General features: G+C 43.4%; 2 protein-coding genes across 2 annotated transcripts in view; one reads left to right on the plus strand and one right to left on the minus strand.

Moving 5' to 3' along the window:
- psmg1 (proteasome (prosome, macropain) assembly chaperone 1) overlaps window positions 1-2,057 on the minus strand; it is a 6,373-nt gene extending 4,316 nt beyond the window's left edge. Inside the window, exons 1-3 of the mRNA XM_079600453.1 lie at window positions 1,809-2,057; window positions 925-1,013; window positions 1-8 (exon numbers count right to left, since the gene is read on the minus strand). The exon at window positions 1-8 is cut by the window's left edge and continues 114 nt beyond it. Of these exons, the coding sequence (XP_079456579.1) occupies window positions 1-8; window positions 925-1,013; window positions 1,809-1,933 (222 nt within the window). The 5' untranslated portion in view covers window positions 1,934-2,057. The remainder of the gene's footprint in view (window positions 9-924; window positions 1,014-1,808) is intronic.
- A 1,816-nt stretch (window positions 2,058-3,873) lies between these two features.
- Window positions 3,874-12,500, plus strand: part of mpzl1l (myelin protein zero-like 1 like) — a 14,380-nt gene continuing 5,753 nt past the window's right edge. The window contains exons 1-5 of the mRNA XM_079599694.1: window positions 3,874-4,044; window positions 6,324-6,484; window positions 7,670-7,883; window positions 10,244-10,373; window positions 12,497-12,500. The exon at window positions 12,497-12,500 is cut by the window's right edge and continues 102 nt beyond it. Of these exons, the coding sequence (XP_079455820.1) occupies window positions 3,972-4,044; window positions 6,324-6,484; window positions 7,670-7,883; window positions 10,244-10,373; window positions 12,497-12,500 (582 nt within the window). The 5' untranslated portion in view covers window positions 3,874-3,971. The remainder of the gene's footprint in view (window positions 4,045-6,323; window positions 6,485-7,669; window positions 7,884-10,243; window positions 10,374-12,496) is intronic.

Here is a 12,500-nt window from a genome sequence, read left to right on the forward strand (position 1 = left end):
GACGAAGCCTGGGAAAACAGGAGAACAGGAGAACAGGAGAACACGGGAACGGGAGAACAGGAGAACACGGGAACGGGAGAACACGGGAACGGGAGAACACGGGAACGGGAGAACACGGGAACGGGAGAACACGGGGACGGGAGAACACGGGGACGGGAGAACACGGGGACGGGAGAACACGGGGACGGGAGAACACGGGAACGGGAGAACACGGGAACGGGAGAACACGGGAACGGGAGAACACGGGAACGGGAGAACACGGGAACGGGAGAACAGGAGAACACGGGAACGGGAGAACACGGGAACGGGAGAACACGGGAACGGGAGAACACGGGAACGGGAGAACACGGGAACGGGAGAACACGGGGACGGGAGAACACGGGAACGGGAGAACACGGGAACGGGAGAACACGGGAACGGGAGAACACGGGAACGGGAGAACACAGGAACGGGAGAACACGGGGACGGGAGAACACGGGGACGGGAGAACACGGGGACGGGAGAACACGGGGACGGGAGAACACGGGGACGGGAGAACACGGGAACGGGAGAACACGGGGACGGGAGAACACGGGAACGGGAGAACACGGGAACGGGAGAACACGGGAACGGGAGAACACGGGAACGGGAGAACACGGGAACGGGAGAACACGGGAACGGGAGAACACGGGAACGGGAGAACACGGGGACGGGAGAACACGGGGACGGGAGAACACGGGAACGGGAGAACACGGGAACGGGAGAACACGGGAACGGGAGAACACGGGAACGGGAGAACACGGGAACGGGAGAACACGGGAACGGGAGAACACGGGAACGGGAGAACACGGGAACGGGAGAACACGGGAACGGGAGAACACGGGAACGGGAGAACTGAAGCTCAGGTTCTGCAGGATCTCTAGAGTGAAGCGTGATGTTTCTCACCAGTGGCGTTTGGACCCGCAGCGATGATCAGATCCGAACATGACAGAGACCCGCTGTCTGGTTGTAAGAGCCAGTGCACATCCACCTGCCTGAGACACACACACACACACACACACACACACACACACACACACACACACACACACACACACACACACACACACACTCAATTACTTTCATTATCCACCGCAGCTCACATGAAGCCCATTCCCGTCAGAAAATCATGCTTTTCTAAATCATAATTATGACATAAAGTGTCAAAATTATGACAGACTGTCATATTATGAGAAAAAAGTAGTACATTTACATTTATCAGACGCTTTTATACAAAGCGCCTTGCATTGCATTTCAAGCTACACATCCACCTCTGGCTTTCCCTGGGAATCGAACCCATGTCCCTGGCGTTGCAAGCGCCAACGCTCTACTTTTAAGTCCGCTGTGTGTAATCAATCATATGGAAACCCACATTAAGATATTGTAAAGCTGCTTTGTGTGTGTGTGTGTGTGTGTGTGTGTGTGTGTGTGTGTGTGTGTGTGTGTGTGTGTGTGTCTAACGTGATCAATACAATAATGATCCATATTAATATTCAAACTCAACATTTCTTTATTGGCATGACTGTGAATAATACAATAATGCCAAAGCTGGGAATATATGTAGATAAAATAATACTAAAAACATCAAAACAACTAAAAATATGTAAGTAAATAACTCAAGTTTATTTCACAGCAGCCTGACAGAAACACACGCGGCTGAAGTGAAACCGAAAGGACAGTGTTTTCATTTAGTCTCTAGTTAAAAAGCTGATGAAATAAGACTTTTAAATCAAATGTTACGGACGGACACAGTTTATTGCATTATGAATAAACATAACGCAAGATTTTACCTCTTCTCCTCTATTTCCCGTCGGATCTGTTCATCTTCCTCGTTTTCCCTCGTCATATCATCATCCTCATCCTCCTCCACCGCTCTGGAGTACACCGACAACACCTCGCCGAAGAAAGTCGCCATGATAGAGGATTATTAATAAGATTATTAACAACGCGAGTCAAACCCGCTGTGTAACGATCGATGCTCCGCTACTAGCCCGACATACACCGGAAGTAGAATGAAAAAAGACTTTTATTTTGTTTTCAGTTCTTTTATGAGGGGACTGTTTGGGTTTTTATTTATGCAAAACAAATAGTTTACCTCCTGAGACTCAGATGAAAAATGCATGTCATCACATTGTTAGAGCATAAAAATTGAAAAAATAATATTTTAGTTATGTCCTCTGTAGTGGACACCAGGACTCAGTTGTTTAAAAAATGAAATGAAATATAGGCAAAAACAACGGGATTTTTTTTCAATCACCAATACATTTTGGGGTTTCCGAATTCACCAAAAATTTGCATAAAGATGATTCTCAACTATGTTATGAAAGATATGACGGAATGCATTGACACACCGTTTTACTTTATGGGTAAATTGGCCATAAATTAATATTCCCATTCAATGCAATGTACACTGTATTTAATTTGCACATGAATGTGTTTTTAGAGCAACATTTCATGAAAAAAAGAAGTGTAATAATTGGAGTAATAATACGCAACATTTAATAATAATATCTAATATTTCATAGGAATATTGATGTATAATTTATTTCCATATTCACTTGTTGTGTCTCCCAGAATGGCTGATAAACATGACTGATGTCCTCTACAGTGGACATGTGTGAAATCAATTGATACAATTATGTATAATAATAATAATATATTATCAATAAAATATGTTAGTATTATTAAAACTAAGATCACAATCAGAATCTCACTTTCATTGTCTCATCATCAAACACAGACGTTAGTGCAAATGTATTCAAATCTTTATTATAATCAACATTTAAATATTGTTTACCCAATATCTCAACATCAGAGCTGATCTGAGACCAGTAGAGTGTGTTCGGAACATCAGAGCTGATCTGAGACCAGTAGAGTGTGCTCGGAACATCAGAGCTGATCTGAGACCAGTATAGTGTGTTCGGTACATCAGAGCTGATCTGAGACCAGTAGAGTGTGTTCGGAACATCAGAGCTGATCTGAGACCAGTAGAGTGTGTTCAGAACATCAGAGCTGATCTGAGACCAGTAGAGTGTGTTCGGAACATCAGAGCTGATCTGAGACCAGTAGAGTGTGTTCGGAACATCAGAGCTGATCTGAGACCAGTAGAGTGTGTTCAGAACATCAGAGCTGATCTGAGACCAGTAGAGTGTGTTCAGAACATCAGAGCTGATCTGAGACCAGTAGAGTGTGTTCAGAACATCAGAGCTGATCTGAGACCAGTAGAGTGTGTTCGGAACATCAGAGCTGATCTGAGACCAGTAGAGTGTGTTCGGAACATCAGAGCTGATCTGAGACCAGTAGAGTGTGTTCGGAACATCAGAGCTGATCTGAGACCAGTAGAGTGTGTTCGGTACATCAGAGCTGATCTGAGACCAGTATAGTGTGTTCGGTACATCAGAGCTGATCTGAGACCAGTAGAGTGTGTTCAGAACATCAAAGCTGATCTGAGACCAGTAGAGTGTGTTCGGAACATCAGAGCTGATCTGAGACCAGTAGAGTGTGTTCGGAACATCAGAGCTGATCTGAGACCAGTAGAGTGTGTTCAGAACATCAGAGCTGATCTGAGACCAGTAGAGTGTGTTCAGAACATCAGAGCTGATCTGAGACCAGTAGAGTGTGTTCGGAACATCAGAGCTGATCTGAGACCAGTAGAGTGTGTTCGGTACATCAGAGCTGATCTGAGACCAGTAGAGTGTGTTCGGAACATCAGAGCTGAAACATCAGAGCTGATCTGAGACCAGTAGAGTGTGTTCGGTACATCAGAGCTGATCTGAGACCAGTAGAGTGTGTTCAGAACATCAGAGCTGATCTGAGACCAGTAGAGTGTGTTCGGTTCACTTGTGCTGACGTCACTGAGTCTGATCTGAGATCAGCGGGAAACTCCGTCGGTCTGATGCTGTAAACAAACACTGAGGCTCCGGTACTCGGGCGATATTTATGAAATCTAAAGGATGGAAATTAGGCTTCCGATTTCCACACACAGTTATGTTTCAGTGTGTGTCTCTGTGGTGTTCATTATCGCGGGTAAGTTCTGTTTGATTTCTCTGAGGCGTTTTGACGTCATATGTAAGCGTTAGCGCAGCTCCGTGCTAACCTGCTAGCTTCAGTTAACATCAATAATTATCTGGTGATTTTATATTAATATCACATGAAGTGAGTCTATAAAGAACAGCTCTCGTTTTGTGCTAAATCTATGAATGTTCTGAAGCAGCTCGTTTAAATACATCCAGTGTGCGTGTGTTTAAAGTGTTTCTCAGACCAGGAAGTTTAGCTCGTATTGTTCTGTTAGCACATTAGCCTCCCTCATTACTATTATACATTATATCATATTTACTAACGAAAACGTTCCTTTGAATAATTAATGACTCACATAATTGAATCACATAGTTTAATTTGATCAAACCTGAATTATCAGCTTGAGTTTTCTTTAATAAACTAGGAGACGAACAATAAAGACTCAAATCTGAATTAATTATTTTATTTCGTGTATTTTAACGAGCATCTGGGGTAAATCCTTAAATAACACCATTTACATGGTCTGTTTTTATATAGTGTCCTTTATATCTGGGTTTAAAGTGATTTTTAAGTACTAAAATACACCATGGCATTGTTTATTGTCACGCCTGTATCATTCCGTATCAGACACACACTTCACGACTCGATTCACAAGCTTGCAATTCAATTCCAGTTTCGATTAATTTGGATTTTATTTCATGTACAATAGGCTACACGTCCACTTTTCTCAAGAAAAAATTAATTGTACATTCGTTCATATTTAGACTATTAATAACATTGTAATAAGTTTGTAATGACATAGGCCTAATTATGTTCCTATTCGTTATTTGAAATCTAAACATTTAACCCTAGGGTGCTCTTCGCATGGTGGTCAACAATGACAGAATTATTATTTTATTTCAATGAAAGGACTATATTTTAGTGTGATATTATTTTTTATTTAAAAATGTTATGGTACTAAATTGTTATTTATAATCCATTTATTCACTTTTTGAGCATAGACCTGAAAATTAAATTTCCAGCTTAAACTGGTAAATCTGGAATGCTGTAGAGCACAGACTGAAGTTTGATCTCTTTTCAAAGACGACACTTGGCAGATTATTGCTGAAGTGAAAAAAAGTTTTAAAAAGTTACAGAATTTTACGTTTATTGTCATGAAAAATGCATAAAAATACTATTTTCAATGTTTATATAAAAATCTATATTTTCCAAAACACGTTTTACTCTAAAACTGCAAGAAAATCAAAGCCATAAATCTGAACAAGTTGATCTTGATAGGCTATATCTGGGTAGATGATCTCTCAGTGAATTGTTCGGCTGCAGTACCAAACGCTTCCTCTAGGCCAGTGGTTCCCAACCTTTTTCTGTCTGAGACCCCCTTTTTCCCAAGAAAATATATTTGAGGGCCCCCTTCATATTTAATGATATTATCGCTCTTGTAAGCTTGCAGCAAGGATGACCAAATATGTTGTTTTCAAACAAACGGTATGTTTACTGTAACCAGATATGTTTATGCACAAATAATAGCCTATAATATTGAAAATACAATAACAAAAACATCAGTAGGCCCTTTGTAATTTAAAAACGTAAGCCTAGCAGTAGCCTATAAACGGGCCCTCTTAGAAATGCAATAACTATATTATATGCAAAAAATATTCACACTGGTTTGTACAGTAGGTAAAAAAATAAAGAATATAGTCTATTACTAACTGACTGCTGTCTGGGACTCAATACTTGCATGTTATTTGTGAGGCTTTATTTTTGACACTTTTGGCGCTATAGCGAGCGATAATAAACTTGTGCTTATTTACAGGATAATGCGTCTTTTGGAAGAACATTGTAGCCGGAACTACTTCTCTCTGTGTACGTCTGTGACGAGTCACGCAGGTCCTGGGCTCCTCCGCATCCGAACCCGTGTAAAATAGTCCCAGTGTAAACACTTATGATAGGAGCACCAGTGGCTCAGGATCAGACAACAACACGGATTGGAAAATGGATTCATGATGAACTCGCTCATTGTATAAATTTAGTACATTTTGAACAGAAAAAAGTTAAGGACTTTTATTTGATGCTCATTGCTCAAAACTTTTCAAAATATGACGCGACCCCCGACAGAGCTCGCTGACGCCCCCTTGTGGAGAACTAGAGGAAACTCTCATTCATTTCTAACACGCTCATTTCTGACTGCAAGGAGCACAAGTGTGACTATTGTTCTCAAGACCATTAAACCTGTTCCAATCATGTCCATGACTTCAGCAAGTGTGTGTGTGTGTGTGTGTGTGTTTCAGGCGTGTCGGCGATAGACGTGTTCACTCCCGCCGAGGTGTTTGTTGAGAACGGGACCACGGCGACTCTGAGCTGCAGTTTTAAGTCTAAAGAGGTGGTGGGCAGCGCGGCGTCAGTGACGTGGTATTTCCTGGCGGAGGGAGACACGGGGCAGCCCACTTCAGTGAGTCTTCCTCTGTCACATGTGACCCGGACCACAGACCCAGTCTCGGGGCGCACGGGTATATCTGTGGCAACAGCCAACTATACACTGTATGGGGCAACATTATCGTTTCCTTTCATGCCAAAAATCAGTAAAGATCATGTTCCAGAAGATATTCAGTAAATGTCCTGCCGTAAATATATGAACATGTATTTGTGTGAGTGAGTGCAGCACAATCGTGAACATAAATGCACAACTTTAAAGGATTAGTTCACTTTAAAAAAAACTTTAGCTGATAGTTTACTCACCCCGATGTCATCAAGATGTCCATGTCTTTCTTTCTTCAGTGGAAAAGAAATGAAGGTTTTTGATGAACACATTTCTCCATATAATGGACGTCAATGGGCCCCAAACGGGTCAAGGTCCAGATGACAGTGTCAGCGCCGCTTCAACGGGCTTTAAACGACACCAGACGATGAATACGGGTCTTATCTAGCGGAACCATCGGCATTTCAAACATAAATAAACAAGTTTAAGTTTTATAAGCACAAGCGCTCGCCTTGCTCTGTTCTGTGATGCGCGTTCGTGACGTCACGTGATACACAGTTACGCTGTAAAGGTCACGCTTCTGTGAAAAGTAAAACATTTCTATCCTGATGAAAATTTTCTTTAATGCTTTTTAATATTCCAACACCAGGATACACACACGAGATGGGCATTTTAAACGATAAACTGACACAAAGACATTTGAATATGTGTGTATGGTCCTCCTCCCGCACATCTGTAAACACTGACTCGTCAAGCGTGACCTTTTCAGCGTAACTGCGTATCACGTGACGTCACGAACGCGCATCACAGAACAGGGCGAGCGCTTGTGCTTATAAAACTTTTTTATTTATTTTTGAAATGCCGATGGTTTCGCTAGATAAGACCCGTATTCATCGTCTGGTGTCGTTTAAAGCCCGTTGAAGCGGCGCTGACACTGTCATCTGGACCTTGACCCGTTTGGGGCCCATTGAAATTTTTTTTTGCACCCTCAGATTCCAGATTTTCAATAGTTGTGTCTCGGCCAAATATTGTCCTATCCTAACACACCACACATCAGTGGAGAGCATCACTTACCCATGTGACTGGATTTGTGGTTCAGGGTCACGTATGTATGATAATATGAGCACCGCATGATCGTCTCGTGTTCTGGTCCTGCAGATCTTCTATCACGCCGGCGGGCGGCTGTTCCCGGGCTCGCTCCCGCAGTTTAAGTCGCGTGTGGAATGGGCCGGAGACATGAACAAGAAGGACGCGTCGATCCGTGTGATCCAGATGCAGTTCAAGGACAACGGCACCTTCAGCTGCGACGTGAAGAACCCGCCGGACATCACCGGGCAGATGTCCGTCACTAAAGTCAGAGTGGTCATGAAAGGTGAGCCAACGGGAACATGTGGGCGGGGCTTGAGTGTGTCTGTGGGGAATTGATTGGATGGCTGTGGTTTGCTATTGGCTGATGTCATGTGAGTGACAGGTTATAGCCCCGCCCACATCCTCAAAGAAGAGAAGAGAAGCTGAAGAGGAACTTATTCTGACATTATTAACACAATAATGATGTCACACATCAATCATTCACAATAAACACTGGTTTTCTCATGGCACTGCCGTCCAACAGTTTGGGATCGAAGTCTCTTCTGCTCACCAAGACTGCATTATTTGATTATTTGACTAATATTGTGAAATATTATTCTAATGTAAATCATCAGTTGTCTGTGAATATACAGTAAAGTGTAATTTATTCCTGTGATCAAAGCATCATTACTCCAGTCTTCAGTGTCACATGATCCTCCAGAAATCAGGATAATATGATATAATAAATGTAATAATTTAATAATGTAATTTAATATAATAAATTACACTTTACTATATATTCACATAGAACACAGCCGATTTACATTATAATAATATTTCACAGATTTACTGTATTTATGATCAAATAACTGCAGCTTTGGTGAGCAGAAGACATTACAAATCTTACCGACCTCAAACGTTTGAACAGCAGTGTGTGTGTGTGTGTGTGACGGTGTTCCTCTGTGTGTGTGTGTGACGGTGTTCCTCTGTGTGTGTGTGTGTGTGTGTGTGACGGTGTTCCTCTGTGTGTGTGTGTGTGTGTGTGTGACGGTGTTCCTCTGTGTGTGTGTGTGTGTGTGACGGTGTTCCTCTGTGTGTGTGTGTGTGAGTGTGTTTGTGTGTGACGGTGTTCCTCTCTGTGTGTGTGTGTGTGTGTGTGTGTGACGGTGTTCCTCTGTGTGTGTGTGTGTGTGTGTGTGACAGTGTTCCTCTGTGTGTGTGTGTGTGTGTGTGTGTGAGTGTGTGTGTGAGTGACGGTGTTCCTCTGTGTGTGTGTGTGTGTGTGTGACGGTGTTCCTCTGTGTGTGTGTGTGTGTGTGAGTGTGTGAGTGACGGTGTTCCTCTGTGTGTGTGTGTGTGTGTGACGGTGTTCCTCTGTGTGTGTGTGTGTGTGTGTGTGTGTGTGTGTGTGTGTGACGGTGTTCCTCTGTGTGTGTGTGTGTGTGTGTGTGTGTGAGTGTGTGTGTGAGTGACGGTGTTCCTCTGTGTGTGTGTGTGTGTGACGGTGTTCCTCTGTGTGTGTGTGTGTGTGTGTGTGAGTGTGTGTGTGAGTGACGGTGTTCCTCTGTGTGTGTGTGTGTGTCTGAGTGTGTGAGTGACGGTGTTCCTCTGTGTGTGTGTGTGAGTGTGTGAGTGACGGTATTCCTCTGTGTGTGTGTGTGTGTGAGTGTGTGAGTGACGGTGTTCCTCTGTGTGTGTGTGTGTGTGTGAGTGACGCTGTTCCTCTGTGTGTGTGTGTGTGTGTGTGTGTGAGTGACGCTGTTCCTGTGTGTGTGTGTGAGTGTGTGTGTGTGAGTGACGGTGTTCCTCTGTGTGTGTGTGTGTGTGTGTGAGTGACGGTGTTCCTCTGTGTGTGTGTGTGTGTGTGTGTGTGTGTGAGAGTGACGCTGTTCCTCTGTGTGTGTGTGTGTGTGTGACGCTGTTCCTCTGTGTGTGTGTGTGTGTGAGTGACGCTGTTCCTCTGTGTGTGTGTGTGTGTGTGTGTGTGTGAGTGACGCTGTTCCTTTGTGTGTGTGTGTGACGCTGTTCCTCTGTGTGTGTGTGTGTGTGTGTGTGTGTGAGACGCTGTTCCCATGTGTGTGTGTGTGTGTGTGACGCTGTTCCTCTGTCTGTGTGTGTGTGTGTGTGTGTGAGTGACGCTGTTCCTCTGTGTGTGTGTGTGTGTGTGTGAGTGACGCTGTTCCTCTGTGTGTGTGTGTGTGTGTGTGTGACGCTGTTCCTCTGTGTGTGTGTGTGTGTGTGTGTGACGCTGTTCCTCTGTGTGTGTGTGAGTGACGCTGTTCCTCTGTGTGTGTGTGTGAGTGACGCTGTTCCTCTGTGTGTGTGTGTGTGTGTGAGTGACGCTGTTCCTCTGTGTGTGTGTGTGTGACGCTGTTCCTCTGTGTGTGTGTGTGTGTGTGTGTGTGTGTGTGTGTGTGTGTGTGAGTGACGCTGTTCCTCTGTGTGTGTGTGTGTGACGCTGTTCCTCTGTGTGTGTGTGTGTGTGACGCTGTTCCTCTCTGTGTGTGTGTGTGTGTGTGTGTGTGTGTGAGTGACGCTGTTCCTCTGTGTGTGTGTGTGTGACGCTGTTCCTCTGTGTGTGTGTGTGTGTGACGCTGTTCCTCTCTGTGTGTGTGTGTGTGTGTGTGTGTGTGTGAGTGACGCTGTTCCTCTGTGTGTGTTCAGAGGCTCTTCCTCACACCAGCACTGCAGTGATCGTGGGCGGTGTGATCGGGGCCGTGATCGGCATCATCATCATCTCTGTGGTCACGTACCTCATCATCCGGCGACAGGACCACACTCACGACTACGAAGGGTATGTGGCTGCATCACACACTCTGGGGTCGTAGGTCATGTGGGTTAACCGGTTAACTGTGTGTGTGCATGGAGCATGACGTCAGGACTCAGGGGAACTCACTAACCTCTCGACTCGTATTCCACACACACACGCATGATGAGCTGCACAACAGTGAGAGTCACATGAGGACTGTGAGTTAACATCAGTTAACGTAAAATCTACAGCATTGCGTAATCTTAATTAAGGTCTATCTATGTTTACTAATACATCACGTTATTCTGTGGAGATTATATGAGGAACCTCAGCTAACATGAACTAACAATAAACAGATGTGATTGTATTAACTAATCTGACCAAGATGAATACGTACTGTAACAAATGTGTTACTTATTATCAGTTAAAGTCCCCCAGTGGTGAAAGTCCAGCTGTTACTGTAGTGTATGTGTGTGTGTGGAGTTATTAATCTGCTTTAACACACACCATGTGTAAGTTCATAAGTGGACAGCATTGCTGAGTGTTTTCTGCTCACCAGTGGATCTCTGAGTGAGTGGAGGCGGGGCGCATTTGCATATTCATAGAGCCGCGCATTCTAAATGAGGCGAGGGTGTCGAGTTACATTCAAGATATTTTAAGACATGAAGGAAAAAAACTTTTAAATATGTAATTTTAGTGATCAAATATGAGTTTTAATAGATACAATTATTGCCTTCAGGGGGACTTTAATGCATTAACTGATGTTAACTAATGGGACCGTACTGTAAAGTGTTTTGTGACATTATTAAACACATTTTCATCTTCAAATTCTCTCTAATGTAAAAAAAAAAAAATTAGTAGTATTTGGTGCTGTTTTAAATTTATAATGATTTAAATAGGCTAATTGTATTATTGTAATAAGAATGAATGAGTCATTATGGAGATTTGTGTGTTTAAATGTGTTTAATTGATGTGAAAATGATCCCGATAGATGCGTTTACATGCACTCAAGTGACCGGCGCTTCAGTCGTCTGCGAGGCTCACGTGAACACGATTCGGCTGATCTCGGTGTAGATCTGACATAATCCCAGCAACAGGGAACAGTGAAGCACGGACATGCTTGAATCCGACCAGTTTCTCAATCTGATCCAAAAACAGTCCCATATGTTTTTATTTGATTTACATCTTATGAACGCACACGTTTATTTACGTCTTGATGGTCAGTGGAGGAGACTGATTTTTACTAAAGATCGTTGGACTTATACATCAGCCTTCATGTCTCAGATATGAGTTTAAAACAGTTATTGCACAGCTCTGGAATACTTGCTTCTGATTGGTCAGTGGCGAGGTCGTAACATGACACCGCTGTTATATTCATGGACTGTATTATATTCAGCACTGTAATGTGTTGCTGTGTTCATCTTCTCACCAGGACGCTGTACACTATGGTGGATTATAAGATAGTAAAAGGTAACGGTTTCGTCTCAGATCTGTGTCCTGTATTTATGTGGTTACAAGCGTGTAATAAGCGTGTAAAAGCGTGTAACAAGTGTTCAGTATTTGTTCAGTCGTCTCACTAAAAGCCGCTTGCTTGCTACGGTTTTCTTGGCGGAAGCTTTGTGTTTATAGTGAGCTAATGAAATATTTTTACACATTTCATTATTTTGTGTCTAATTATTGACTTCTGTGTACTGTTTTAGTTCTTATTATCCCTAACTTTACTCGCAGTGACATCATCGCTAGTTCGGAATAAATGAAATGCACGTGTAAACGATACGAATCGGATTGCAACGCATGTGTAAACAGAACTGGATCTGGACTGGGATCACCGGGTGCCGTGAGATGGACAGGAGTGCATGTAAACACCGAGTGTGAAACATTATGAAGCAGCTTCACGGTAATAAACAGAAATAATGATGCAAACGTCATTACATATGACAAAAATCATGAGTTGTGTGTGAAATACGAGATGTCACGTGTCTGCGGTGTTGTGTGTGTGTGTGTGTCATTAACCCCGTCTGCCGGTCATCCCTTCTGTGTGTGTGTGTGTGTGTGTTTGATCCGAGCAGCTGGTGTTGCGGCGTTTGTATCACATTGCTTTGTCATCTGTCATCTCATTTGTGTCTGCGTCCATCTCTCTGTGTGTGTGTGTGTGTGTGTGTGTGTAGCTGC

The sequence above is a fragment of the Phoxinus phoxinus genome (assembly GCF_949152265.1).
Source record: "Phoxinus phoxinus genome assembly, chromosome: 23".
Lineage (NCBI taxonomy): Eukaryota > Metazoa > Chordata > Actinopteri > Cypriniformes > Leuciscidae > Phoxinus > Phoxinus phoxinus.